Genomic DNA, 27,627 nt, shown 5'->3' with positions numbered 1-27,627 from the left:
CATTCCTGCTCAGAGTGAGGTGTGTGTATGCGCCATAGGCCTGCAAGCCATGGCCCCAGTGGCCTTCAGACCAGACATTTTGACAAAGAAGGTCCAACCTGGGCTACATTCTCCTGTCTGGAAAACTCTGGGGAGAGCGGCAGTCAACTCCCGCAAAAAGCCAGTTCATTAAAGGAGGGAGGAAAAGGGCTCTCTGGTCTCAGCCAGGCCCAGATCCCCCTCCCCTGCTAGTCTGTGCCGTCACTGTCCTGCTCCGGCTGCACCTTTTTCTTCTTCTTTTTCTTCTTCTCTGGGGTCTCCACAGCAGGCGGGGGCTCCGGCCTCTTCTTCTTCTTGGGTACAACTTCAGGCTCCAGGCCATTCTCAACCGCCTCCGCCTCCTCTTGCTGCTTCCTCTTTTTCTTCTTTTTGGGCTCAGTCTCATTTTCCTGTGCAGAAACAAGAACATTGAAGTGAAGACACTCGGGTGGCCCTGGGTTGGCACCTCTGCAAAAGGCAAGTCACAGTGACCATGCCTGGTCAGCCCCCAGTGGGTCATTCCCTGAGGGTATGTGGCCAGATTGGTTAGGCTGCCAGCATGGGAGATCAGGCGGGCACCCACCTGTCAACAGGAAAGGCAGGGAGAAACAATACCAAGACAGGCTTGTTACACCACACAGCACCCCCTTTCCCGCTCACCACTTCGCCAATGAGGGCTAAGAGGCTAGGGGCCGCTTGGCTCATGGAGCGAAGATCATTCCCTAAGGGAGTGGAGGCACAGGGAAGTCCTCAAAAGGAGCCAATGAGACTGGGGGGGAAGCCCCTCCAAGCTCCCTCACCTCTGCCGTGGTCTCCAACACCGAGTTCTCTGCAGCAGCAGCTTCCACCACCAGAGCCTCTAGCCGCTTTTTCTCACGTTTCCGCTTCTTCTTCTCTTTCTTCTCCAGCCTCTTTTTGATCTCCGCAGCCACCTCTGTAGCCTGAACAAGGGGCAAAAGGATCCAGGTCAGCCCCAGCCCATTCCCAGCCGCCATCAGGGGCTGTCAGGCACTGTGCTGGATCAGGCTCATTAAATCAGTGTTTGCCTCCACGGGTGGTGGGTCAGGGACTCCAGACTTCTCATCACATCCAGCTGATGCCAGCAGCGGGCGGCAGGGACACCTTCCCCCACTCACCTCCACCATCGCCTCCTTCATGACGTCCAGGTTCTTGCGGGGGGGCTCTCCCGTCTCATAGAAAGCCAGCCGCTCCTCGACTTGCTCCCGCAACTTGTCTCCAAAGACACAGGTCGGGACCTCTGCAAATGGAAAGGGGGGGGCCACACCTGTCAATCATGGCCTTGAAAATGCCCCGTGCAGACAGGGTGTGGCAGCTTTAGCCCTGACCCACCCCCAACAGGCAAGCTTTGCTCAGACGTGAGATGTCACCATTCACTGCGTGAAATACTGTTGACGAAAAATGTAACCATCACAGCAAAGCGTCCATTGAGGACCCTCCGCCTCCCGGGGCTGCGAGGGCCAGACCCCAGACAGCCCAGCAGCCTCACCTGAGAAGCAGTCGATCCGGGAGGCAATGGTGCACTTGTTGGCCAAGTAGCGGGAGATGCGGCCCTTGTTCTTGGCCGCTGCTCGCCCAATAAAAGTGGAGTGAAAGATCAAGCCGTACTTGGGGGTGTTGCCTCGGGTCTTCAGAGCCCTGCAGCACAGGAGAGGAAGAATCACGAGCATGGCACGGGGTCAAAGCCCTCCCAGCCACACCGGCAAGACTCCCCTTCATCCAACACCAAACCTCCTCCTCCTCCCAGCCAAATTCGGTGCAAGAAGCTAACCTGCCAGACCAAGGGGAAAGGGAAGGCTCCAGGTAGCCACTCAGAGGGTGGGAGCTGGACTATCACGCACACTTGGCAAGTGTGTCAAGCCTCACTCTCCACAGTCCTGCCATCACTGTGGCTGCCCTGCAGCTGTACCTGAAGAGGGCCTTCTCTGCGCCCAAGATCTGGACGGTTGAGGCTGGGTACTTCGCCAGATTGGTTAGGCTGCCAGCGTGGGAGATCAGGCGGGCACCCACCTGTCAGTAGAAAAGGCAGAAAGAAACAATACCAAGACAGGCTCGTTACACCACACAGCGGCCACGGAGCACAGATTCAAGAACTAAGTGGCACTCAATGGCACTTAGAAACTGCTCCTTACTCCCCCCCAACACCACAACTGCAAGGAAACCTAGAATCATCTGCTTACCTACAGAGGGAATGGTCCTGTAGAGCTGGCAAACCCTGAACACAGGTATACCCACCCTCTTGGCGAGTCTGAAATACCACCCGGACTAAATACCCAAGCCTATGGCAAAAATGGGAACTGTCACACCTCCTGCACACCCACAAAACACGAGGCAAGCTTGAAAAAGCTCAGCATTATGGATAGCACCAGGCCTGCCCCTCCTTCCTCTGGCACAGATCAGTAGTGATTGGTTGTCAGCAGCAAGAGCTCAGTGGATTGACAGATTCACAATGCACATCATATCTGTAGCCATTGGGGAATTCCACAGAAGCGGCCAAGTTCTAACCAGGCTAAGTCTGCCTCCTGCCCCTTGCAGGGGACTGTACAGGCGGGGGGGGGGGGGGGCTGTCCCTTGTTGCCCGCCCCCTTTCCCACTCACCACTTCTCCAATGAGGGCTGAGAGGCTGGGGGCCACTTGGCTCATCTTGGAGCGAAGATACTCCTGCAGGCCTTTGCGGTATTCAGAGAGCGAGATGACTCGACTGGAAAACCTTTCAATGTTTATCAGGTCAATGGGAGATATGTCCATCCCTGTGGAGGGTGGGGGGACATGAGAACTAGGGGGAAACAGTGAACAAGACATCCCCTCTTCCCTTCCACTTCGAGGGCTCGGCCTCCAAGACAGCCTACACTATGCCCAGGAAGGAAAGCAAAGAGTCTGAAGATCAGCATGGAATACCTACATGTAGCCAAGCCAACAGGCTACAGAGCAAGCATTCCAGATTGCTCCCCAGGAAGCCTCCGCCATTTTGAATTTTTCAGCTGCTATAATTTTTTCTGCATTGTTCTGCATTCTCTTTGGGAATCTGCATGAGACCCCAAGCAACGCAAAAAAAAAAACACACACCAGGTTACTGTGCTATGCTGGCATGCTTTCTTTTGCTACAGTGCAGGGAACAGTTTGAACAGGGAAAAACCCCAGCCCTGTGGGTCTATTTTTTAGTGCCAGATGCTGAGAACAACAATCTTGTCCCAGAAGGCATCCACTGGTCTTTAGAAACAGATATGAACTTGGCCCACGCTGTGCCTCTGCCTCCTCCTTCCCCCATTGAGGCACCGCTGGTCTGTTTGGAACCAGGAACTGCCTGGAGAATCACTGGCAGACCCTTAACCGATGCAGCACTTCCATGCCTCCTCTGCCCACCCACACCGCTGGCACTGACCCATGGATGAGCGAGAAGCGTCCAGAATCGCCTGCGCTTTTGCGCTGTCCATGACGATCTCTTCCAATTCCTCCAGGCTCTCTTCGCTCAGCTCCTTCCGGTTCCGGATGAGCTTGGCCAGACGGCAGTAAGTATAGTTATCGCTCACAATCTTGATCAGTTCTGGGAAGTGATACCCGTACCATTCTCTGCAGAGAAGAGGGGGAAACAATCGGGGTAAATAGCCGGCCCTGCTGGACAGAGAAGCTGTACACTTACTAACACATGGCACGGTTTACGAGAAAAGGCTGAAGCCCCAGAGAGGAAAGAGCTGTTCCCTGTTCACAATACAGCCCGGGCGAGAAGCAGCCCGGCTGTGGTGCACGTAGGGTGGTGGATTCTGTATCTCTCGTTCCTATGCAGTCAGCGCTCAGGGCCAGCTGCCTGCGGTAAGCACTGAGAGACAGCGGGTGCTTTCCCTGCCCCCCAGCTCACCTGACCCGCATGGAAAAGGTGTTGATGTCCTTGTCCAGCTGGTCCAGGAGGCTGATGGACTGGATGATCATGTTGTCCACCCTGTTGACGTTGAACTTGACCTTGGCCCGGGAGTAGCTGTGCCCCAGTCCCAGCTGGGCCTTGGAGGCTGACTGGGCCGTCAGGCCCTTGATTAGGTGGCAGAAATGCAGCCGGATGCCTGGCGGGGAGGGAGGGAGGGGGTCAGGACGGGAGGCGGCCAGGCGAGCCCCGGCGCCCCCCCCCACCGGCCCCTGCCTCACCTCGGGTGATCTCAGCGACGACCCCCCCAGTCTGGCACTGGCAGCCCAGCTCCTCCTGGATGGCGGCCCCGATCTTGGCGTCGCTGACCCCCAGGAGCGCCTTCTTCCTCTTGGCCGGCAGGTGGGTCTCCAGCAGCAGCCGCAGGTCCTCGTGGAGCAGCCCTGCAGGGGGGGAGGGGGAGGGGCTTGAGGAGTGGGGGAGGGGCGCGAGGGGGAGGAGCCTCTGCTCGGCATGCGGGGGGCCCCAGGCGCCACCCCCAGTGCGAGGAGGGGATGCGGAAGGCCCTTTTCTGCCGGTCCGAGCAGATGGGCCGGGGCGGGGGGGTGCGAGGGGGGGCGCGTCCACCGACCGACCGACCGACCGACCGACCTTCGGAGACGGCGTGGATGTTGTCGAGGGCGGCCTGGGCGGAGCGGAAGGGGGCGAAGGCGACGAGGCGCACGAGGGCCTGGAAGGGCCCCAGGCTCAGCACGGCCGCCTCCACCTGCGGCGCCAGCAGCGACACCTCCTCGGCCTGCCGCAGCGCCACGAGCGCGTAGCCCGACGCGTGCTCGAACAGCACGTGCAGCAGCACCGGCCGCGCCTGCGGACAACGGGGGGGAGGGAGGGAGGGGGGGAGAGACAGCCGGTGAGCGAGCGAGCGAGCGAGGGGGGAGGGGGGAGGGGGGCAGCGGGACGCCCCCTCCAGCCCCCCTCCCCCTTCACCCACCATGGCTGCGAAGACGGCGACGGCCTGGCCTCCTCCTCCTGCTGCTGCGCCAGACACGACTGAGGAACGGAAGTGACCCCCCCCCCGCTGGTCGCCTCTCTTCTCTTCTCCTGGGCCCGCCCCTTCCGCCCACCCGCCGAGCGCGGGCCAATGGAGCGCCGCGGCCGCTCTGCACGCCCCGCCCCCCGGCGCCATGGCTGCCCCTCCGCGTGCGCCGCCCGGGAGCCGCGTGCTGGGCGCCGGCGCGCTGCCTGCCGGGAAAGCGAGTCGCGGCCACGCCCCGCCCCGCCCCCTCCCGCCGCGGCTCCCTGGGGCGTCGCTGGCGGGCTTGAGGCGGGCGCGGGCCTGGCGCCCGCCGGGGGGAGCCGCAAGGAGGGGCGGGAAGGACCGTCCCGTGGCGCGCCCGCCCCGCCCGCCCCTCGCGCGGGAAGCATCCCGGGAAAACCCACCCCCCCCCCGCGCGCTTCAGAGCCCCCCCCCCCTTGCCAGCCTGTGTGAGGTGCGCGCGGGGTGCAGCCGAGCAGCGCGGTGCGCACAGGTGCTGCAGGCCCCGGCAGAGCGGAGGCCGGGGAGCCCGCTGCTGGCCTGGGGACCGGCCACGGTTCTCCTGGGAGGGTGGGCGCGTCCCTCGTCCACATCGGCGGGAGGTTTGGGGGGGGGCGTTTTCTCCAGGGGAACTGGTCGCTACTGGCTGCAGATCAGTTCTAATAGCAGGAGATCTCCAGCTACTACCTGGACGTTGGCAACCCTATCTCCTCATAGGAATGGCCTCAGACCTCTAGGTTCCCACGTTGCTAAAATACTCTCGCTTCCATAGACCAGATGAGCAAGTTCAAGGTTGCGGGGGCGGGGGGGGAGTATCCCTCAGCCCTTGAACTTAAAAAATGTACGCTTGTCACATGCCCTAAGGCCGTGTGGCAGCAGCCAATTTTCCCACCGAAGAGCAAACATTTTAAAAAAAACTTCCCCTCTCCATAGAGTCCCCCCAGATATCTGTTGGAAGTCCAACGCTGCTAAAAATGCAAGAGCCAATAAATTCCTGACTTGTCTTGCTGACAACTTCCTATTCCAGAAAGTGGACGCGGAAACAAGGGGTTCTGCTATCTTAGACCTGATTCTCACCAACAGGGAAGAACTGGTCAATGAGGTTAAAGTAGTAGGCACCCTGGGTAGCAGTGACCACGTACTCTTGGAATTTACAATCTTGGGGAGAGGAAAACCTGTACGTAGTCAGACATGTAGGTTGGACGTCAAAAGAGCAAATTTTAACAAACTTAAACTTATGCTAGGTAGTATCCCATGGTCAGAAATACTTAAGGAGAAGGGAGTTCAAGAAGGGTGGGAGTTTCTTAAAAATGAAATACTGAAGGCGCAATCACAAACCATTCCTATGAAAAGGAAAATTGGGAGGAGCCAAAAGAGGCCAGGGTGGCTCCATAAACCGCTTTTTAAAGAGTTGAGAAATAAAAAAGACTCATTTAGGAAGTGGAAGGAGGGCCTTATAACCAAAGAGGAATATAAGCAAATAACTAGTGCTTGTAGGGAGAGTGTTAGGAAAGCTAAAGCTCAGTTAGGAAAGCTAAAGCTCAGTATGAACTTAGGCTAGCGAGAGATGCTAAACGCAACAAAAAAGGGTTCTTTTCCTATGTACAGGGTAAGAACAAGGACAAGATAAGCCCATTGCGTGGACCGGACAGTGAAATTGTAACAGGAGATGAAGAGAGGGCAGAACTCCTCAATTCCTACTTTTCCTCAGTCTTTTCTTGCAAGGAAAGCGGTGCTCAACATGGCATAAACAGAACAAGTGATGAGGGAAGGGATTTGCAGCCTAGAATTGGCATTGGGGTAGTGCACAAACACCTGGTTTCTTTAAATGAAACAAAATCCTCTGGGCCAGACGAATTGCATCCAAGGGTACTCAAAGAACTTGCAGATGCAATTTCTGAACCTCTGTCCATTATTTTTGAAAAGTCTTGGCAAACAGGTGAGGTGCCAGAAGACTGGAGGCGGGCAAATGTTGTCCCCATCTTCAAGAAGGGGAAAAAGGAGGATCCGAGTAACTACCGACCCATCAGTTTGACTTCTATACCAGGAAAAGTGTTCGAACAAATCATCAAACAGTCCGTCCTTGAGCATTTAGAAAGGATGGATCTGATCACTAAGAGCCAGCACAGGTTTCTCAAAAATAAGTCCTGTCAGACTAATCTTATCTCCTTCTTTGAGAAAGTTACTACCTTGCTGGATCAGGGGAATGCTGTAGACATAGTTTATCTACATAGTATTCTAGTTGACAAATTGAGAAAGTGTGGGTTAGATCCTATTATTGTTAGCTGGATCTGCAACTGGTTGACAGATCGTACCCAAAGAGTGCTAGTTAATGGTTCCTCGTCCACTTGGAGAGAAGTGACTAGTGGAGTTCCTCAGGGATCTGTGCTGGGCCCTGTGTTGTTCAACATCTTTATAAATGATTTGGATGAAGGAATAGAGGGGACGCTTATTAAATTTGCAGATGATACTGAATTGGGAGGGGTAGCAAACACGGTAGAAGACAGAACCAAGATGCAGGATGATCTTGACAGGCTGGAGAATTGGACTAAAACCAATAAAATGCATTTCTACAAAGACAAATGTAAAGTTCTGCGTTTAGGTAGGAAAAATCAAATGCATAATTATAGGATGGGGGAGACTTGTCTGAGCAGTAGTGTGTGTGAAAAGGATCTTGGGGTCTTAGTAGACCAAACACTGAATATGAGTCAGCAGTGTGATGCGGTAGCTAAAAAGGCAAATGCAGTCTTGGGCTGCATCAACAGTAGTGTCCAGATCACGCAAAGTGATGGTATCGCTTTACACCACTCTGGTTAGACCTCAACTAGAAACTAGAGTACTGTGTTCAGTTTTGGGCACCACAATTTAAAAAAGATGTAGATAAGCTGGAACGTGTCCAGAGGAGGGCAACAAAGATGGTGAGGGGTCTGGAGACCAAGTCCTATGAGGAAAGGTTGAAGGAGCTGGGTATGTTTAGCCTGAAGAGGAGAAGACTGAGAGGGGATATGATAACCATATTCAAGTATTTGAAGGGCTGTCATATTGAGGATGGTGCCGAGTTGTTTTCTGTTGCCCAAGAAGGTTGGACCAGAACCAACGGGTTGAAATTAAATCAAAAGAGCTTCCGTCTAGACATTAGGAAGAATTTTCTATCAGAGTAGTTCCTCAGTGGAACAGGCTTCCTCGGGAGGTGGTAAGCTCTCCTTCCCTGGAGGTTTTTAAGAAGAGGTTAGATGGCCATCTGTCAGCAATGCTGATTCTGTGACCTTAGGCAGATGATGAGAGGGAGGGCACCTTGGCCATCTTCTGGTCACTAGGTGTGGGGGGATATGAATTTCCTGCATTGTGCAGGGGGTTGTGAATTTCCTGCATTGTGCAGGGGGTTGGACTTGATGACCCTGGTGGTCCCTTCCAACTCTATGATTCTATGATTCTGATTCTAGTTTCCACGCCTCCACCTGCGACAAAATGAGGCCCTGACAGAATGCACACCTCAGATTAGGAAAGGTATCAACCAATCTAAAAGGATGTCGGCACGGTTAATGGCCCAAGTGAAGAAAGCCACAGAAGGCAAAAAGGCACAGAATGAGGTGCACAGAAAGGACTCCTGCTAGATCCAAGTCCAGTAGCACCGTAGAGCTTTGACTCTCGAAAGCTCACACACACACACCCAAAATCTGGTTGGTCTCTAAGGTGCTGCTGGACTGGAATCCAGCTCTTGTACTGCAGACCAACTCCCCTCTGAAGCTCCCCTCTGAGGTTATCTTCAGGAAAGGACTACAGGTTCTGACAAATGTAAATAGACAATAAAACAAGCAAAGAGAATAAGGAGGTCAGATGGTCAAAACCCCCAAGACTGTGAGGGGGTTATCGCGCTTGTATTCCCAGAAATGTATTAAGAGTTTGAAAATGTTATAAAAAATACTGTTCGCACTTTGTTTGGTCCCTTTAGCTGTGAAGATGTCTTCCAACCATTTATAAGCCGTGGTATCCAAAAACCCTTTTAAAGCGATGTTTTTTTACAACATTTTCAAACTCTTAATACACCGCTGGGAATACAAAGTGCAGTAACCATAGCAAGCATTTCTTCAAACATATCCGGAGCAGGAAACTGGCCTGGGAATAAAAGGATTGCTTAAGGAAGATGGGCAGAAAAGCTGAAAAATGCTTTGCATCTCTTTTCACTACTGGAGCTGCTGCTTTGGGGAAGGGTGTCTGAAGAACTGAGTCAAACGGAGGTGAAGCTCCAGGACTGCTAGGAACCAGCTGTTGGTCGTCTAACCAGTATAAGTAACTTGTTGCTAAAACTCCATACCAGAGGACTTGGACGTAGTAAATGTTACACCACTTCTGTAAAAGGTTGAGGGGTGTTGAAGCCAAGGTTGCAGGTGACACCAAATTATTCATGATGGTGGATAGTGAAGGGCCCAGGAGTATTTCTGTGGATTGGGTGAGTGGATACCATGGCAAACGGAGTTCAGTGGTGGCAATTGTAAGGTCATCCACATTGGAACAAAAAATCCTAACTAGGGGGGTTACCGCACTTTGTATTCCCAGCGATGTATTAAGAGTTTGAAAATGTTATAAAAAACATCACTTTAAAAGGGGTTTTGGATACCACAGCTAAAAAATGGTTGGAAGACGTCTTCACAGCTAAAGGGGCCAAACAAAATGCGAACAGTATTTTTTATAACTTTTTCAAACTCTTAATACATCGCTGGGAATACAAGTGCGGTAACCCCCTAGGTTCTGAACTGTCCAATGCTGAGTTAAAGGGATATCTTGGGGTTGTAGTAGATGGTCAATTAAATTGTCGACTCAGTGTGTGGCAAGGGTAAAAAAGGCCAACTCCATGCTAGGGATTATTAGGAATATTGTAATGCCCTAGAATGCGGCCTCGTTTGGAACACCGTGTACCATTACAGTCACCATCTCTCAAAAACAAAGCTCAAAAAAGTGCAGAAGGCGGCAACCAGAGTGATCGGGGGGTTGGTGTACCTGTCCTATGAGGAAAGGCTGGAGACTGGGGCCTTTCCTGTTTGGGAGGAGAGACAAGGGAGGGGGAAAATGATATTTGTAAAACGAAGCAGTGGGCTGGTGAAAGTGGAGCGACCTTTTTCTCCCTCTCCCAGAATAAGGGAACTTGTAGGCACCCAATGAAACTGACGGCCAGGATGGAGGACAGGGAAAGCCTTCGTTTCAGGGGCAAGGGTGGTATTCAGTTCCAGTAGGACATCTTGATGGACACAAGCAGAGATAGCTTGAACAGGGAGCTGGACACATTCACGGAGGAGGGGTCCATCAGTGGCCACTAGTCAGTGACTAAAGAGAACCTCCCAGTTCAGTGGCAGTCAACCTGCAAATCCCAGTGCTGGGAGGCAGCAGCAGAGAAGGCCTCGTGTTCTGCTTCTGCTGCAACGGACTGACCTGCCTGTTCTCCTGTCAGCCGACACACCCAGCTGTCGATTGCCCATCAGCTGGCAGCAGAGTGGGCACGCCAAAGGAAACCTGCCCTCACCCTGCTTGCGAGCAAGACCCCAAGCAGGTGGAATGAAGACTCCTTGAGGGCAGAGAGGCTCACGGATCCCCTAAAGCAGGGGTCCTCAAACTTTTTAAACAGGGGGCCAGTTCACTGTCCCTCAAACACTGTTGGGGGCCGGACTGTTTCGGGGGAGGAGGCGGCGGCGCGAGGGGGCTCTCCGGAAAAGCATCCTCCTTACAAGCCCGGTCATTCCCCCTGTAGTGGTTAAGAGTGGTGGTTGGGAGCGGGGACTCTAGAGAACCGGGTTTGATTCCCCACTCCTCCACTTGAGAAGCGGAGGCTAATCTGGTGAACCTGGTTGGTTTCCCCACCCCTACACACGAAGCCAGCTGGCTGACCTTGGGCAAGTTACAGCTCTGTTAGCGCTCTCTCAGCCCCACCTGCCTCACAGGGAGTCTGTTGTGGGAGGGTATGGGAAGGGGATTGTAAGGCAATTTGAGTCTCCCTTTAGTGGTAGAGAAAGTTGGCATGTAAAAACCAAGGCCATTTATTCATGGAAGGGTTTGCCTTGGATTTGCCGCTCTCCAGATGCACATTTTCCCCATCCGAATTCTCCAAACTCTCCCCTGGGGTGGTGGTGGGGGGATTTACTTTTGAGTTCTGAGAATTCGGATGGGGAAAATGTGCATCTGGAGAGCGGCAAATCCAAGGCAAAACCTCCTGTGCATAAATGGCCACAAGTCTTTTTCTTCTCCCTGGAGATATGCCCAGCCCCCCCCAAGGGGCCCCTACAATTACCTCCAGGCCACAAGGATACCCCCAGGAGGAGAGAGAGCCCCGAGCCGTGAGAACGCTGCCAACTGTGGCCAAAACAGGAACGCCAGGACAGGAAGGGGGCGACTGGGCGGCGTGCGAGGCAGCAAGACGCCTCGCGCACCCAGGAAAGGAGGTTTTGGGCCTGGGAGGGAGAGGGGGAAGGGGGCGACCGGGCGGCACGCGAAGCAGCAAGATGCCTTGTGTGCCCAGGAAAGGGGTTTTGGGCTGGAGAGGGAGCAGGGAAGGGGGCGACTGGGGCGGGAGGGAGGCTTCCAGTTGTGCGTACACAGCCAGGAAGCCCAGAAAAGCTCTGGGGAGGGGGGCAAGGGGGGACTGGCTTCCTTGGTCCCCGGGCCGGACAAAAGCCCTCCGGGGGCCGGATCCGGCCCTCGGGCCTTAGTTTGAGGACCCCTGCCCTAAAGGGAGTGAGTCGTCTTCCGCTGCCAGCAGGGCAGGAAGGGAAGGAAGAGACGGCGCAGAGCCCAGCCTTGAGCGGAGAGAGTTTATTTATTTGAAGAGCTCATTGTACAGGAGGCTTCTCCAGCCCCAACCTGCTCCCATCGGAGGCAACAGCGGATCCTCCCCCCCGCCCCCCCCGGTCTCTATTGTAAGTGCTGCATAGAGGAACTGCAAGGGCAGGCCAGCAGCAGTAGGGAATGGAGGGACTTAGGAAGAGGCAGAGAGACCCCCCGCCCGGGGCCCCGTGACCCAAATGCTCACAGCAGAGGGGGCAGCATAATGTCTCTTAAGGCCAGCCCCCGGTGGCAACCCCTGCCAGACGGCAGCAGCAAGAAAGCAGAGTGGTCTTCACAGAGCTGTCATGAGCACCGTAGCGCACCCCCCCACCCTCCTCCCAGGGAGCTGAGCAAGGGGCTGTCTCCTCTGTGCCTGCTCCTGGGCCCCAAGGGGTGCTCAGCAGCCTTGCCTACAGAATGGTCAGAAGCCACTGTGCAGCCCGCGAGACGGTCACAGGGGGAGGGGGAGGGCCCCTCCCTGGCCCTCCTCCCCTGCAGGCAGAACCCTCTGGATGGGGAGGGAAGCCTAGCTCGCATCAGGGGCACCTGGGCAGTGCCCAGGCCACATGGAAGAGCCCGGGAGTGGTGGAGGCACAGAGAGAGAGAGAAAGAGGAAGGAAGAGAGTCAGTGGTGCAGGGAGAGGATTGCAGCACAGGGCAGTCTCTTGGGTCATGGGCAGCAGGCTGGCAGGGGCAGGGTGTGCCCGGGCAGAAGCTCTCTTAGGAAATGAGACGGGTGTGGAGCTTGTGAAGCTGCTCCGGCGTGAGGACCAACTTGTGCACTTGGCTGTGGCCCGGCTGGCAGGGGAAGGTCACTTTGCCAATGTAGACGGTGTCCTCTTTCTGCTCCTCTTTGGCCTGGAGAACAGAGAACGGCGGACAAGGGGTCAGGAGGAGAGTGGGAGGCATGCAGGCCCTCTTCCCCTCCCCCATCCTGGCCCAAGCCCTCACCTTCAGGAAGGGGGCAGACGGGAAGGTGCCAAAGTCAGTGGGGACGCTGGCGCCAGGGTGCTGCAGGATCGTCTCCTTCATCACTTCGTCCTGCCAGGGGGGGGAAGGAGGCCACACCCCATCAGCCCCTGCTGCTGGTCCCGGACTTTAAGCTGCTCAGGCCAGGAGCAGCTGTCACACTGGCCATGCCCTCAACCGGCCATCTCCGTTGCTGCTCCTTGAGATGGGAGGGAGGCCCCACTAAGAGCAGCAGGGTCCGGTTCCAACAGCATCCCGGGAGGGGGTGGGGCTGGAGTCTGTCCGTCCAGCCAGGCTGGGGCAGAGACCCTTTTGGAAGAGGAGAACCCCCCGGAATTACCTTCAGCCTCTCGATGGTGTCACTCAGTGCTTTCAGGCGTGTCGTCTGCTCTAGGAGCTGGGCTGCTGGGCTGACTGCTGCACACAAGGGGAGAAGAGAAAGGCACGGGTTGTTTTGCGCATGTGCACACTCCCCCTGCCCCCACAGGCATCCCTTGAGGGGAGAGCGCCTCCCTCCCCGCCCCACATGAGACGCACCTGTCTTCTGCCGTGTGACGTCCACCACCTTAGTGCTGGCGCTCATCTGGTAGAGGGTCTCCAGCAGCTGGCTGGTCTTGCGGTACAGAGAGCCAGAGAACACCTCCTCTGCCTGCCGATCCTTGGGGAGGGAGAGCTTGGGCACCCGCAGGGGGGGCAGAGAGGCCAACTCCTTCCGCATTTGAGCTCCCTGCAGAGGACAGGAGGGGGGCCGTCATTTTTGCTCCGGTCGACCTTCCCCCCCTGCTGCTCTGGGTCACCCCTGCCATCGGCAGCCCCCCCCCCGGGGCTGCTGATTCAGACCAGAGCTGCTTGTGCCCCTTCCCCCTCCCCAGGCTCTCTAGCCACCCCCTGCATGCATCCCTTTGAGGACAGCGCCAGACTTTGTTTCAGCTGGGAGGTCGAGAGAGAGAGCGCTGTGAGCTGGGGCGGGGGGCATCGCTGGAAAATCTCTTCTGCAGGACTTCTGGGGAGAGCCAGCTGTCTGCTGTAGGACACAGGGACCACCCCCACCCCCTTTCTTTGCCTCTGCCTGCTGTAGGACACTGGGACCACCCCCACCCCCTTTCTTTGTCTGCCAGCTCAGTGGCCTCTGGCATCAGACACCACAGCCTGCAGGCCAGAGCGGAGGAGAGGGAGGGGAGCCCCCCTCCCGGTCTGTCTCTGTCCATCCTTCACTCTGCTTCCAGGGGGTGGATGCCCCTTCAGCAGCCGTGGCTGCTCAGGTCCCAAGTTGCCCCCGGTCGGCTGGCCGGCCCCCTCCCTCCCCTCCCCTTCACCTTGAGCTGGTTGTTCTCGTTCTTGAGGTGCTTGAGGGAGAGCTGCATCACATCGATTTGCTGGAGGAGGAGAGGGGAGTCCTTCACCTGGAAGGGGCCTGACCCGCCCATCACCACCTGGCCAGCACCCACGCCTGCAAAGGGGGCAGAGGAGAAATGGCAGCACCTGCCGAAGGAGAGACGAGAGCTTCCCAGTTGCCCTGGGCACGGGGGCTGCTCAGACCCCCCTGCCAGGGTCTGCGAGAGAGGACCATGCCTCTGCCACGGGGCAGAGGGCTGGAGAAGACCAAAGCTAGCCTAGGAGGAGGATCCTTGGACATGTGTGCAAACATGCTGAGCGCAAGGTGGAAGCCGACCAAGGGCACAGCCCACCCCAGGGCATGCCAGCAAACCGGCACCGAGCGTCACCGACAGGGCCAACAGCCCTTCAGAAATGGGCACCACGTCATGAACTTGAGGGATGCGTCCCTCCTTCCAGGACACCCCGTGGCAACTGCCTGTGTACACAGGTCATGGGGAGAGGCATTTCACTACCCCACCCTGGCAGAATTTCCCTGGCAAAGGACCCCCCGCAGCTGTCCCTTCTGCTTCTCCCGCTTCCGCATTCCTGGTGTCCCCCGGCACTCCCCTTCCTCCCTCCCCTCCCAGTCACCCCCACACCCAAGGGTGGCCTTGGCCTGGGGGGCATGCAACTGTACCTCTCTGTTGTTCCTCTGCAGGGCAAGCATGGGAGAGAGGAGAGGCCACAGAATTACAAGAGGGCTTCCAAAGCCCGCCCAGAGCAAGCAGCAGCCTGCCCCCGGAGAGCCAGGCCTGGCCACAGGGGCCTCCTGAGGGGGCTGCTCCTTCTCAAGGGCAAGGGTCACCCCGGGGTGAGTTCCTCCCAGACACCCCCCAATCACTCCCCCGTGCCCCCCACTTGCGAGCCCGCCCCCTGCCCGTGCTCCCAGCCGTCCACAACACCCACACACCCTTCCCAGACAGCGCTGGGCAGAGCAAGGGGCTGGGAGTGCAGGCAGAGGAGGCTCACAAGCACGTGGGCAGAAGGGGAGGCACGCAGCAGCAGGCCTTGGCAGCTGCCCCATCACATGACCCTGCCCAGGCAATTCCCTTGGCCTGCAGGGAGACCAAAACCCCTCCGTTTGAATGCCAAAGGCCACGGCTACGAGCCCGGCTCCATGGGCTCAAACCCCACCCCCCCACGGGAAAGGTGGGCGGAACTCGGAAAGGAGCGCCAAGCCAGAGATCTTCGAGGGAGTCAGCCCCCGACTTGCATCCCCCAGGGACATGGCCACCGTCCCAGCAAGCACCTTCTCTTAGGGACTGGTTCGGGGCAGTTGTGCAGCAAGCAGGCAACCCAAAGAGCCTCCCCTCCCCAGCTGCCTGCCTCCCTGCAAACACGAAAAGCCACATGCGGTAACCAAGTCTTTCTCCTCTCTGTGGATCGGCCCCGTTACCCCAGTGCTAGCCTGAGCCAAACGCTTGTGCCCACAGCAGCCCCCCTGGCGGGTGCAGAACCCAAACATTTCCTGGGAGTCGTGACACTGTCAGCTGGGCAGCACAAAACCATTGGGGGTGTGTGCGCTGGCGGCAGTTGGACAGTGGCCCTGCTAGAGTGCCCACATCAGGGCAGTGCCAGGCTTTGGCGCTGGCCCGGCTCCTACTCTGGGACAGGGCCACGGCTCGGGCAGCACCTTCACCTCCTGTGATGCCAGAGAGGACAGAAGCGATGCCCGAGGCCGGGGAGCCACGCAGGCCTTCGATGGTGCGCTTCGACTGGGTGTTGAGCCGCTGCTTCAGCTCCATTTTCTCTGACTCCAGCTGGTCGATGTCAGCCTGGAGGGCGTCCATGGTTTCCTCAAACTCCCTGCGGGGGCACAAAGAAAGACAGCACCAGGCTCGCTAGTGCGGTGCCAGCTGGAGCTGCTGACTGAGAACTCTTGGGGGCCCTCCATGGGCAGAGGCAGGAGCGCCTCCGGCCAGCTCTGACCCCCCACGGTTCTTGGCCCCGATGTTCATGTCCTCATCTGCATGGCAAAGACCTGGCCATCTTCCTCCTCTGCCACATGTGACTAGATCGGCCTGTCAAAGAGCTGGAAGACCCAGCAAGATGCCCAGCCCTCCCCTCTCTCTGGTACTGTGAGAACCACCTCTTGGGCCAGTTTCCTGGGATGCTGAAGGACTGCAAATAAGCCCCGGCAATGCCTGGCAGATGTGGCCTGGGGCATTACACAAGTGCCCAGGAGGAGGCAAGTGACAGCGTGCCCCCCACTCACTTCTCTTTCTTCTTCAGCACAGCCTGGGTCTCGTTCAGCCGGGCCTGGATCTTCTCCACCCGGTCGTCGGCGTCCTTGGAGGCACTGTCCAGTTTCTTCTCCAGCAGGCTGAGCCGCACGTTCGCCTCGCTCAGCTCCTCGCCCTGAGGACCAACCAAGCACAAGGGCCGGATGGGGAACTCTGGCAGAGCGGCAAGCGCAGAAGCCACACTGGAGCTGCCCTCTGCTGCCGCCTGGGAACGTGGCCTACGGCCCCACCTCTGGGGAGGGGAGGGGGCAAGCTGTGCCCAGGGTTTCTGGGGCAGCACCTTTCTGTTCCCAATCTGTTTCCAGGGAGGGCAGCTGGACACATGCCTGCCCCAAGCTGCTATCAGAGGGGCCAGCTCACCTTGATTTTGAGGGACTTCTTCAGCTCCTTGATGACGGTCTCTCGGTCTTCCAGTTTCAGCCCCAGCCCCTCCGCGTCCGTGATCTCCGCCCGCAAAGCAGCTGCTCGGAGCTCCACTGGGGGAGGTGGCTGCAAGAGGAATCCACATTGGCTCGCTTGGGAGAGGAAGCCGGTGCCCCGAGCCCCCCCCTTAAAGCCATTGTAAGGGAGAAACAAGAGGCTTCCGTGAGGACACACAAAGAGGCCTTCCTGGCACCACAGCCGACAGCGCAAGGGACCCTGCCCCAGAGGCCGGCCCCCCGGCCCACGCTCTGCCTCCTCACCCTGCTCTGGGGTCTGTCAGCGTCGTATTCGCCCTCCTGCATAGCCGTGGCCATTTTGTTCATGGTGGCGATGAGGATGTTGCACGACTGGCGCAGGCACTCATGGGGGTCGATGCCCTGCACCCCGTAGATCTAGAAGGAAGCAGCCAGCAGGTCCTTGGGGGTGTGTGCCTGGAGACGGTGGCCCCAGCAGCACATACCCCCCTCCTCAGGCGCTGGGGACTGCAGGAGCAGCCAGGCTTGCCCCCAGTCCTGCTTCTGGAGTGGGGGCAGCAGCGGACACTCCCACAGCAACCCTGGCCAAGGCCATCGGGCTGACCAGGCAAGCCCAGGAGCCCGCTTTTGCCACGTGCCCATGGAGCTGCCCACCTGCTCGCTGGCCTTGAACGCCAGGTCTTCCAGCTTCATGGCCTGGAGGCCCTCGTTCTCCGTCAGGGGAGCGATCAGTTGAGCCCCGGCAGCAGCCACCTCCTGCAACACGGCCACCACCCACGTCAGGTGCTTGCGGCAGTCCAGCAGCGTGTCCGAGACCTGGGGGGGAAACGCCACAAAGAGGGGTCGATGTGCAGCGGCACCGGCCGGGCCCTTCCATCTCATGGGCTGCCGGGCGCTGCTGCACTTGGTGTCGGCCTGCTCAGCGTTGGGCCGAGGTTGGAGCCACGGCAGGGCCAGGCCGCTCACCTGCTGTCCAAAGCCAAGGGCCGCAGGGATGCCGGGGGCGTCGGTGCCAGGCATGCGGCGCCGGATTTTCTTGCAGAACTGGCGGATGTCGCTGCAGGAGGTTTCCAGGTCTTTCAGGAGGATGGCCCAGTCTGAGGCTTCTTGCCCGGTCTGCAGGTGAGAAGGGGAAAGGGAACCAGTCCCCGGGCTGGACCTTCCTGAGGGAGGCAAGCACTCACTGCCGCAGCCTGCCTGGTTGCACACACACACACACCCCAGCTTACCTGCAAGAAGGAGCGCAGCCTGCCCACCTCCACACTCATGCAGTCCAAGGCACTTTGGGTGAACTGTGGAGAAGCACAGGCACTGTCAGCTCGGCACAAAACAGGACCCACCAGAGACGCTCTCACGAGCGTGGGCAGTTTCTTGCTTTCCTGCTCACAAGGCCCTGACCCCGGCTCTTCCTTTCTCCCCTTCCTGGCCAGCAGAAAGCCAGATGCAGACCTGGAGGGAAGGATGAGCCAACAGGGCCCAGGAAGGACCCTCCCTCCGAGCCACCTTAAGGGACAGCCCACTCCTCACCTTGATGTGGTCGGCCAGCTGCATGGTGCAGTCTTCAGCCTGGTCAGCCAGGTGGATGCTGTACAGGTGCTGCAAGGGAGGAGGAGAAGCACAGCTGGATGGCTCCACAGCAGCCCAGAGAGCACCACAGGGGCAACGCTCCGGCAAGACACCTGGCCAGCCTCGGCCCTTGAAGTGGCAGGGAGACGGGCAGCGGAGCCGAGCAAGGAGCAGAGAGGCCCTGGAACCAGGCTGGCCTGCCCCTCTCAGGAGGACAGAAGGGACTGCTGGCAGGAGCCGAACCTTGCGCTCCCTCCCCCCGCCCCGGTCTGGGGGCCTGCTGGGTGCCAGGAGGGGGGCCAGCGCTGGCTACCTCACCTGATAGTACTTGATAGCTTTGGTCAAGGGTTCCACATTGACGGTCTCGTCCAGCTGGTCTTTGTGCAGCAGCTCGATCAAGAAGTCCAGCGACCGCTCGTGCACGCTCATCTCCGGATAAAGCATCCCCACTTTCTTGTAGACCTCCACACTGCACTTGTTCAGGGCCCTGGGGGCAAGAAGGGGAGGGTTACCAGCTGTCACAGAGGTCCCACAGGAGACTCCGGCTGAGGCGACGGCAGGGCGTCGTCAGGCACGGCTCCCGGCATTACTCACTGCTCGTATTTGTGCAGAGTCGCTTGCAGGAGCAGAAGGGAATACACCAGGCCGGCGGCAAAACTCAGCTGCTCCCCTGGCGCCCCCCGGAGGCCAGCACGCTCAGTACAGCTCTCGTTCAGTTCGAACTTCTCCTGGGCCTGCTTGCTGATCAGCTCGGCCTGTTCCGGACAGAGAGGGGCCGTCAGAGTCGCACATCCTTCACCGCCCTGGGCGCCCCCTGAGCCCATTCCCCCAGGCTCCAACATGGGGCCCCACAGCCTAGGGTGGGGGGGTCACAGTCTGCCCTGGGCTCGGGAAGGGCTGGGGAGCAGGGAGACCTGTGCTCAGAGCCCCCTCCAGCTGGGGGACCAACTGTCTGCTTTCCTCCTAGGAGACAGAAGGCGTCTCCTTGCAGTAGGCCAGGCCCCCAGGCTGCCTTGCTCAGCACCACCACCATCCCGCGGCAGTGGCTTCTCCTGGGTCTCTCGCAGCTTTCCCACCAGCTGCAGCCCAAGATGGCAGGGACCACACCTGAGAGACTGTGTGTGTGTGTGTGTGTGTGTAAGGTGTGTGCCATCACTAAGCTACACCCACTCAACCCCCGGTAAAAGGGTGGGGCTGCACCAAACCTGGAGAAGAACCAGCAGGCAAAGCCATCTGGAGTCCAATGCATTCAGCGTGCCTCTTCCATGGCTATTCTGAAGCCAGGACAGCACCCCTGCCTGGTGGCCGCACAGAGCGCCTGGGCCCCACTTCGGCCTGCCAGGCGCCTGCTGCTTACGCCCCTCTGCAGCACTCCTCCCGCAGCCCCTCCCTCACTCCCACAACAGGCAGCCAGTGACCTTGCAGATGAGCCTGGGGATGAGCAGGAGCACCAGCACACAGTCGTGGTCCCCGCCGTGCCGCAGGAAGCTGTCCGGCATGAACGAGGTCAGCAGGGAGACGTGCCGGTTGGCCTGCTGCACCTCCATCTGCCGCAGCTCCATCTCAATGGCCTGCACAGGAGGCACGGCATCCGTCAGAGCACGCCCAAAGCCCAGGGGCACCCCAAACCCACTCCGCTCCACATGACCCCTGCCACCGAGCGCTCCACGGACTGCGCCCCACGGACTGACTGCAAGCTGGCAGGGCATTTATCAAAATACTTATCAAATCCCTGCAATTCAGTTGTATTAATCCATGCAAGCAAGCACACCACAACGAGGAGCCACGCCCCAAAGCAGCGAAGCCCAGAACATTTTACACCCCTCCACGCAGCACGGCCCCCCTTTCTCTCCCCAGCGCCGCAGATCTGACTGTCCTGGAAAAGGGACAGAGAGTGAGAGGAAAGGGAATGGGGCAGCCCTTTCAGATGGGCGGGCCATGGGGACCAGCATTCTGCAGCGCTCGGGCGTCCACCCCAACAGGCAGGCCTGCAGGAGCCACGCTTTGACCACTCAACACGACTGACCGGGAATCCTGAAGCTCAGAGGCTCTCTCAGCAGTGTGAACTGGCTGGAGAAGTGGCCGTTTAAAGCGCTGCTGCCCAGAGACTCTTGCGGCACACGTTTATTGGGGCAGAAGCTTTTGTGAGCCAGAAGCCACGTGGTGGCATGGACCTGGGTTCTGGCTCACGAGCTTTGGCCACCATGGCCGTGCGGGGCCTGCTGCAGCCAAGAAGACCAAGAGCCTTGAGGCATTCCCAGGCAAACGGGGCCTCCTGGCTGGACCCTCTGGACACAGGTCTTGTGCCACAAGGAAGTCCACTGCAAGGGGCTTTTCCAGTTCCTACGTCCCGCTGTGGGGAAGGAGCAGGCCTTCCCATCTCCATGCGTGCCCAAATGCCCTCCCCCACAACCACCCCCAGAGCTTGCCGGGGCGGGAGGGACGCGGCAGGCTCTGCCCCACAGCTCTCCTACTGGGCTTACCTTGGCATGGGCCTTTGTCTCGGCAAACTTGATCTTGAAGTCGAACATCTCCGGCGGAGGCTGCTGCTGCTGCCTCTCCACAGAAGCCTCTTGCTGGCTCATGAGCTCTCGGTTCATGTCCTGCAGCAGGAAAGAACGAGCGTCAGGCCTGCAAAGCGGGGAGGGCCCAGCCCAAGGATAAAACCATGCAGAGCCAAAGCGGTGCCCATTGGGGGGGAGCATCCTGAGGGCCCAGGAACGGGTAGGCAAAACTGTTCAGCTAGAGGGAGGGAAGCCTACAGGGCAAGAGATCGCACAGGTCAGGGCAAAGGAGATCCTTTCCTGCTCACTGGCTTCTTCCCTGCCAGGGAGGAGCTATGGCTCAATGGGCAGGGGGGGGGGGCTCTGCTTGGCATGCAGAAGGTCCCAGATTCAGTCCCCAGCGGCATCTCCAGCTAAAAAGATCACACGGAAGGGGAAAATGGAGGCCTCCACCGGAAATCTTGGAGAGCTGCTGCTGGCCAGAGCAGACAGTACTGACCTCGATGGACCAATGGTCTGATTCAGAAGAAGGCAGCTTCGTTATATTCAGGGTGGCATAGAGGTAGAGAGGGGGCTGCTCTGCATTGTGACCCCTTCCCCTTCCCGAAAAAGTCAGTTGGGTCTTTCTTGGCCAGCTTCAAGGGCAGCCAAAGTCTCCTTGACTGGTTAGGGCTGGTACAGGGAGGGCTGCCCTCCCAGTCACTGGGCCCTGATGGCCGCTGGCAACTTCCTCACACCCAAAAAGTGCCCCCTGATGGGTTGGAATCCCTCAGAAGGAGGACTCAGGGGCCACGGCCAGCAACGCAGCAGGAGCAGCGACTGCAGCAAATGGCACCTGAAGGCCACTTCCACACGAGGGGCTTTTTTTCAAGGTGGGGGGGGGGGCGGCACTTTGACATCCAGAAAATGTTTGGAGGCAAGTGCTTTGTGCAGCCCTAGAGCAGGAGGTGGCTGCCTGGGTGCCGAGGGAGGGGGGAGAGGCAGCAGCCCCTCCCTCAGCTCACCCAGCAGCCGGACTGGTCTCCTCTTTGCCAAAAAAGCCAACATTCTGTACCAAGACACGATCAATTTTGTGACTGGGATAAATTGTGCAAATGCCCTTGCTGCACAATTCATTCCATTCGTCACGGAAAGAGGCCAGCAGGTCGGCAGGGCACTGAGCACCAGGCAGCCCGCTCGGTTCCGACTTGCTATCAGAATGCAGTGGGCCAAGACTGCCAAAGGCGCAAAGCTTGCCTTGCCCTGCAGCATGGTCAGCACCGACCTCAGCCTGTCCCGGCCAGAGACGGGAGGGTCGTGAGCTCTTCCAGCACAGCCAGCAAGGGGTCGCAGCCATGCAGGCCATGGGGCCCCTTCCTTCGGTACCTGCAAGTGGGCAGTCAGCTCCCGGTACTTCTTGATGGTCTGCTGGTAGTCGGCCACGGTCTCCTGCGCTGCCTCGACGCGCTTCTCTGCTTCACGCACTCGAGCGGTCGCCATGTCCAGCTGCTCCCGCAGCTCCAGCTCCGTCTCCCGGGCGTTCTCCTGCAGCTCGTCGTTCATCTCGTTCATGGCCTCCTGGAAGGGGGGGTAGAAGCGGCCGTCAGACCAACGCTCTGCAGGTAGTCAGGCCGGGGGCGCCACTGGAGGCCCTCTGGAGGGCAGGCAAAGAGCAGCTGCAACGGTCAGAACAACGTTCCCCCAAGATGATGGCAGTCGGCGCAGGGGAAGCGCCGAGCCCCCTCCTCCCGCCCAGCAGGGCTGGAAAGTAAGCGAGTCACATCCTGAGATCAGCCAGTCCCCTGCAAAGTGGGGATAAGGGCCAGGAAAGGACTGCCGAGAGCACCCCGCTTCCTCTCCACCTGCCAGCCAACGCTCACCAGGTCGCCGACCGTCTCACGGAGCTCGCGGACTTTCTCCTCCAAGTCCAGATTCCTCTCGGTCAGCGTCTCCACCATCTCTTCGGCCCCCAGAGCAGCGTCCACCTGGGGCAAAGGAATGCCGGCTGAGTTGGGGCCATGTGAGGGAGGGGCCAGTTATGCACAGGACAGCCCTGAGCATGGCTTTTCCACCACCACAGCCGCTCTCTGCCACCTGGGGGGAAGAGGGCCAAAGCCCTGGGGGAAAGTGGCTGAGGAAAGGGGAGGGGCCCGGGCCCACTTGCCTGTTCCTTGAGCTCATCGACGGTCCTCTCGCCCTGCTTGAGCTCCTCCTGCAGCTTCTCCTTCTGCTGCCGGAAGGACTCCAGCTCCATGTTCTTCTTCTCCATGTGCTTCTGAAGCTTCACGTGCTCCTGCTTCTCCGAGGCAGACAAATCCCGCATCCTTCCCCAGAAAAAAAGGGTGCTCAGAGAAACTCCTGCAGGGCAGAAGGCTGTCACTGTCCCCCCCCCCCCCGTTCTGAGCCCTTGGGCAAAGGCCCCGGCCCCTGGCTGGGGGCAGAGCAGAAGACCAAAGCGCTCCTACCTCACGAGGGCCTCCTTCAGACGGGCATTCTGCTCTTCTAGCTGCTTGACGTGGTAACTGGAAGCGGCACCATCTGAGCCTAGGGGCACACAATGGCTCTTCAGGATGAACGGGGCAACCTACTCACAAGTAAGCTGCGCTATGTGGGAAGCAGGGCTGGGCAACCCCCCGCCACACACATCCCTATCGGGCTCCCAGCCCTTCGTGGAGAGCGCGCTTCAGAGCTGAGCTCTGAAGGACGGGGTCTCACTGGCGGTCTTTAAGCAGAGGCTGGGCAAGCACCTGTCAGGGGTGCTCTAGGCTGATCCTGCATTAAGCAGGGGGGTTGGACTAGATGGACTGGATGGCCCCTCCCAACTCTGTGCTTCTATGATTCTAATAATTGACACACTGAACCCCCACCCAGGTGCATTATGCACAATGCGTGCAGCCAAGTGCTCCTTCCATGCTCCCCCTCACTGCAGCTGGCTCACCCTTCTCCTCGATCTCGTGCTTGAGAATCTCCAGATCCATGGTGAGGTACTCCACCTTCTCCTTCAGGGAATCCACCTCCTGCTGCAGGGACTCAGCCCGCTCCTCGGCCATCTCCTTGTCCAGAGTGGCCATCTCGATGGCATCGGCCGTGTCGGCCATCTCCTCCATGTAGCGCTCTTTGGCCTCCAGGGCCTCTTTGGCTTCCTGTGGGGAACGGAGGCAGCCAGGCTCGCTCAGGGGAAGGGGGACCAGTCAGGCGGCCCCCGGTGCCTGGCTCCCCCTTTCTGGCAGGCACCAAAGCCAACTGAGCCAGGATCTCAGGCTAATCGGCCAGATCAGAACTGTCAAGAGTGTCCTTTCTAGATGGGTGAGGGAACATGCAAGGTGTCCCAGAGGACGTTGGGGGCGGTGGTCTCTCGTCTACAGATTGCAATGCCAACCAAAGCAATGGCCCTCATGTGGACTGGCAAAATGGCAAGGAGCCCCTCCCCCAGTGACACCCCACTGGATGCTTCCCCCCCCAATTCCTCCAGTGCCAGGCCACTTCCTGCCTCACCTTTTTGGCCTCCTTTAGGCGCTTCTGGAGCTCCGCCTGCTGCTCCTGCATTTTGCTCTTCCACTCTTGGACCTGCTCCAGCTGAATCTTGTATTTCTCCAGCTCCTTCAACTTGGCCTTGTCTTCGTTCCGCTTCATCTTGAGAGTCTCCAACTTCTCCTCCAGGTCCCGGACTTGAGCACGCAGGTTCTCCTCCTCCTGCCGCCCAAAGGAAATAGGAGCTGCCACGGCCAGCCAAGAGGGTTCCAGGCAGAGCAGCGCTTTGCTCTCCGACACCAGCAGCTGGGAGCCCCAATCGGGAACGGTCCCTTACCCCCCACCTTCACATCAGCTGAAGGGTCAACAGGAACACGTGACCAGCAACCCTGAGCAGCTATGGCCATAGAATCATAGAATTGGAAGGGACCACCAGGACCATCAAGTCCAACCCCCTGCACAATGCAGGAAATGGTGACGCCCTGTGGGCTGCAATTCAGGTAGCCCCTTGCACATCTGCAAAACCATGCAGACGTTTTGACAAAGAGGATACAGAGGGAAAGGGTGGGTGTTGGAGACAGAAGGGCCATGGGGTGAGTAGCCTCAGGAAAGTGGCCCCTCCCCCAAGAAGGGGCTCTGAGATTTCACCCTGCTCACTTCATAAGCTTGCCACAAAAGAAAGCGAACCCCTCTCCCCAGCCAGCCATCTCCACTTCCTTTAGGGCACGACATGGCATGGGCAAGGGGCAAGCCAGCTCTACAAAGGGGAAGGCCAAGGAGTCACTGCCCCCCCGCCGTCCTTATTCTAGTTTCTCAGCACCAGGGAACTCCGAAGTTGAGCCTGGTGGCAAGAACGGCCAGTCTCCGAGGCCGCCTGCTTTCCAACTCCAGGGCTCAACAGAGGCCAACCTCTATGTCAGGTTGGTAATACAACAGATGGGGCATCAGACTTGAGGAGCCAGTCACTTCCCCTCCCCCCCGCTGGCATCCAGGGCAGAGCCAGAGCCCAGAGGCTGTGATTCAGTGCCTGGTTTGATGCAGAGTTTAGTCTCCGCCCTGAACTTAACAGGAGGGTCTTGGTTCCTCAGTCTCCTGTCGGTCAAGCAGCAGCTAACAAGTCAGCAAATACTTCCCATGGCTGCAGGGGGTGGGGGCCGGGCCAGGCCAGGATCTCAAAGTTGGATCCAACGGTCAGTCCCCACCGGCCACATGACATGGGCCCCAACGGGACTGGCCGCAGACAGCCCCAGGGCCCCCTGGGCACACGTGGTGATGAGCAAACGCCCCCCAGAGGCCCCTCCCCAAGGGGCGCAGCAGAGACAGGGCCCAGCGAGAGGAGGCGGGCACCCTCCCACAGGGGCCGGAATCCTCGGGGAAGGTGCCCGTTTACCTTGGTGGGTGACAGGGCCATGGGCGGCGCCACCGGAGAGGTCAGAGGCGGGGTGGGGACGATGGGGGCCGCCAGGGGCGTCTGCGCAGGCGTGCTCGGCTCGCTGCTGCTCATCTCTCCAGCCGACGCGGAGGCCGAGCCCGAGAGGCCAGCCGTGCCGCTGGACGCAGCGGAACTGGCCGTGCGGGTGGGCTGGAAGAAAGCAGTTGGGGAGAGAAAGAGTCAGAAGAGCGGCTTCCCAGTTGGGCCTGGAGGAAGCCCTGGCATCCAGGGGCTGGGCACCCTCTGCGCAGGAGCACCACGGTGATGGCCTCTCTCCTTTCTCCACGGGATCTGGAATAAAAGCCCAGGTTCAAAGAAGGCCCTCGTCTGCAGCGGCTCAGGGCTTCCCACACACAGCGGGATATGCCCCCGAAGAATCCGTGCAGCTGGGAACAGAATGGGCAGCGCCAGGCTGGTGAGGTTTGTTCACGCTGAGGCCCATTCCTGGAGAATTTGGCAGGAGAGGGATCAACTAGGCCAGAAAAACTTAGCAAACCGCCATGAGCTGCCCGCATGAGGCAGTTAAAGTGGGAATCTGCTTCTTTTCTAGCAAAAATATCCAAACAGCCATAAGCACGGTTTTTAAAAAAGGGACCTGGAGTGTAATAGGCCAGTCAGCCTCACATCTGTTCTGGATTAGAAGGCCAAACTGGTTATTAAAGAGAGAACTGAGCACCAAGAGGGACAAAGCCTGCTGAGGGAGAATCAGCCTGGCTTCTGCACAGGGGAAGTCCTGCCTCACCAACCCTTTCAAGTTCTTGGAGAAAGTGAACAAGCACATAGACCAGGGTGACCCAAGAGACGTTATAATACTTGGCCTTTCAAAATGCTTTTGACAAGGTACCTTTCCAAGACTCGTGAATAAACTTAGCAATCATGGGATAAGCAGATGGGTCCTTCTATGGATTAAAATTGGAAAAACAACAGGAAGCCGAGAGTAGGAATAAATGGACAGTTCTTGCAATGGAGCGAAATGAGCAGCGGGGTTCCACAAGCTTTGTGCTTTGCAGTCTGCACCCTGCCCCAGACTGCAAAGCACAAAGTTTGTGGGACCCCGTTGCTCCCCTCCCCACACACCCCTCGGGTGTATATGTGTACAAAAATATGAAGTTTGGAAAAAGTGAAACTCCAGAATGAGGAGTCACCCAATTAAAGGGATTGGAAGAAGATTCAGAAGAGTCAAGGAAGTTCTCCTCCACTTAGGCAGTTGACAGCGGCCACCACAGAAAACTCTGGGGGGGGGGCAGGGGTGTTGCCTGCCCCCCTGGCTCACCAGTCTCCAGAGGCCAGCCAGCACTGGGATCAGGACACTGGGCTTGATGGACCCTTGGCTGGACGTTCGTATCCAAACAATGTCAACCAGGGAAGTTGTCAGTAATCAGCTGACACAAAGCTTTGTATTGCCTACAAATCAGACATTGGCCACAAAACCTACATTTTGCAAACTCCCAAGACGGTTTTCAAAGCACATGCCTTTGGTTGCTATTTCAAAGAAGTTGAGTAGGAACGGAGTTGCACTCTGGGAGAGACAACAGTCTTAAGAATAATTCACAAGACCCAAACTGAAATTTAAAACCAAAAGTGAATGTCTGAAACAACTTCCTCCATTTCATTCTTGTCTGTTAAGTGCCAAGATAACAGCAGCCTCTCCATGGCAGCCCTGGACTTCCTCGGTGGTCTCCCGTTGACCAGGGCTGACCCTGCTTAGCTTCTGAGATCTGACTAGCCGAGGCCACCCAAGTCAAAGCAAGAGACGTCCAGAGCTTCTAAGATCTGACAAGATCAGGCTAGCCTGGGCCACCCAAGTCAGGGCATTCTTCTCCAAGGAGATTCCTGCTACTCACTTGTGGGATTCATTCTCAAGATGCCCAAGCCCTTCTCCTTCAAGATTTTTCACATTCTTGGCTACAGCACATGGCACATGGGCGTACGAGACTGTCGGGAAGA

The 27,627-nt window shown here is 58.2% G+C and overlaps 2 protein-coding genes and 3 non-coding genes across 5 annotated transcripts in view; all 5 read right to left on the bottom strand.

Moving 5' to 3' along the window:
• Positions 1-719: 719 nt before the first annotated feature.
• Positions 720-5,317, bottom strand: NOP56 (NOP56 ribonucleoprotein). The gene is made up of 11 exons (XM_056855751.1): positions 4,880-5,317; positions 4,544-4,757; positions 4,174-4,335; positions 3,893-4,091; positions 3,419-3,606; positions 2,635-2,786; positions 1,946-2,046; positions 1,526-1,674; positions 1,155-1,276; positions 819-959; positions 720-740 (listed from the first exon to the last, which is right to left on the bottom strand). The coding sequence occupies exons 1-11, from the start codon at positions 5,315-5,317 to the stop codon at positions 720-722; spliced, it is 1,887 nt and encodes a 628-aa protein (XP_056711729.1).
• On the bottom strand, positions 1,037-1,110 carry LOC130483148 (small nucleolar RNA SNORD57). Its single transcript, XR_008933570.1, has one exon. It is a non-coding gene; the product is annotated as a small nucleolar RNA SNORD57 (small nucleolar RNA).
• On the bottom strand, positions 1,385-1,455 carry LOC130483149 (small nucleolar RNA SNORD56). Its single transcript, XR_008933571.1, has one exon. It is a non-coding gene; the product is annotated as a small nucleolar RNA SNORD56 (small nucleolar RNA).
• Positions 3,727-3,863, bottom strand: LOC130483151 (small nucleolar RNA SNORA51). The gene has a single exon (XR_008933573.1). It is a non-coding gene; the product is annotated as a small nucleolar RNA SNORA51 (small nucleolar RNA).
• A 7,049-nt stretch (positions 5,318-12,366) lies between the features above and the next one.
• DCTN1 (dynactin subunit 1) overlaps positions 12,367-27,627 on the bottom strand; it is a 68,003-nt gene continuing 52,742 nt past the window's right edge. Inside the window, exons 5-28 of the mRNA XM_056855195.1 lie at positions 25,639-25,830; positions 24,273-24,470; positions 23,716-23,920; positions 23,243-23,321; positions 22,942-23,101; positions 22,658-22,762; positions 22,164-22,355; positions 20,778-20,897; positions 19,713-19,865; positions 18,889-19,049; positions 18,613-18,781; positions 18,256-18,324; positions 17,958-18,020; positions 17,695-17,844; positions 17,383-17,544; positions 17,014-17,145; positions 16,691-16,819; positions 16,303-16,445; positions 15,727-15,893; positions 14,027-14,160; positions 13,248-13,437; positions 13,051-13,127; positions 12,693-12,782; positions 12,367-12,599 (exon numbers count right to left, since the gene is read on the bottom strand). Of these exons, the coding sequence (XP_056711173.1) occupies positions 12,462-12,599; positions 12,693-12,782; positions 13,051-13,127; positions 13,248-13,437; positions 14,027-14,160; positions 15,727-15,893; positions 16,303-16,445; positions 16,691-16,819; positions 17,014-17,145; positions 17,383-17,544; positions 17,695-17,844; positions 17,958-18,020; positions 18,256-18,324; positions 18,613-18,781; positions 18,889-19,049; positions 19,713-19,865; positions 20,778-20,897; positions 22,164-22,355; positions 22,658-22,762; positions 22,942-23,101; positions 23,243-23,321; positions 23,716-23,920; positions 24,273-24,470; positions 25,639-25,830 (3,378 nt within the window). The 3' untranslated portion in view covers positions 12,367-12,461. The remainder of the gene's footprint in view (positions 12,600-12,692; positions 12,783-13,050; positions 13,128-13,247; positions 13,438-14,026; positions 14,161-15,726; positions 15,894-16,302; positions 16,446-16,690; positions 16,820-17,013; positions 17,146-17,382; positions 17,545-17,694; positions 17,845-17,957; positions 18,021-18,255; positions 18,325-18,612; positions 18,782-18,888; positions 19,050-19,712; positions 19,866-20,777; positions 20,898-22,163; positions 22,356-22,657; positions 22,763-22,941; positions 23,102-23,242; positions 23,322-23,715; positions 23,921-24,272; positions 24,471-25,638; positions 25,831-27,627) is intronic.

The sequence above is a fragment of the Euleptes europaea genome, chromosome 9 (assembly GCF_029931775.1).
Source record: "Euleptes europaea isolate rEulEur1 chromosome 9, rEulEur1.hap1, whole genome shotgun sequence".
In the NCBI taxonomy this organism is placed as follows: Eukaryota; Metazoa; Chordata; class Lepidosauria; order Squamata; family Sphaerodactylidae; genus Euleptes; species Euleptes europaea.
Note: the sequence above shows the minus strand (reverse complement) of the source record. Positions and strands in the feature narration are given on the sequence as shown.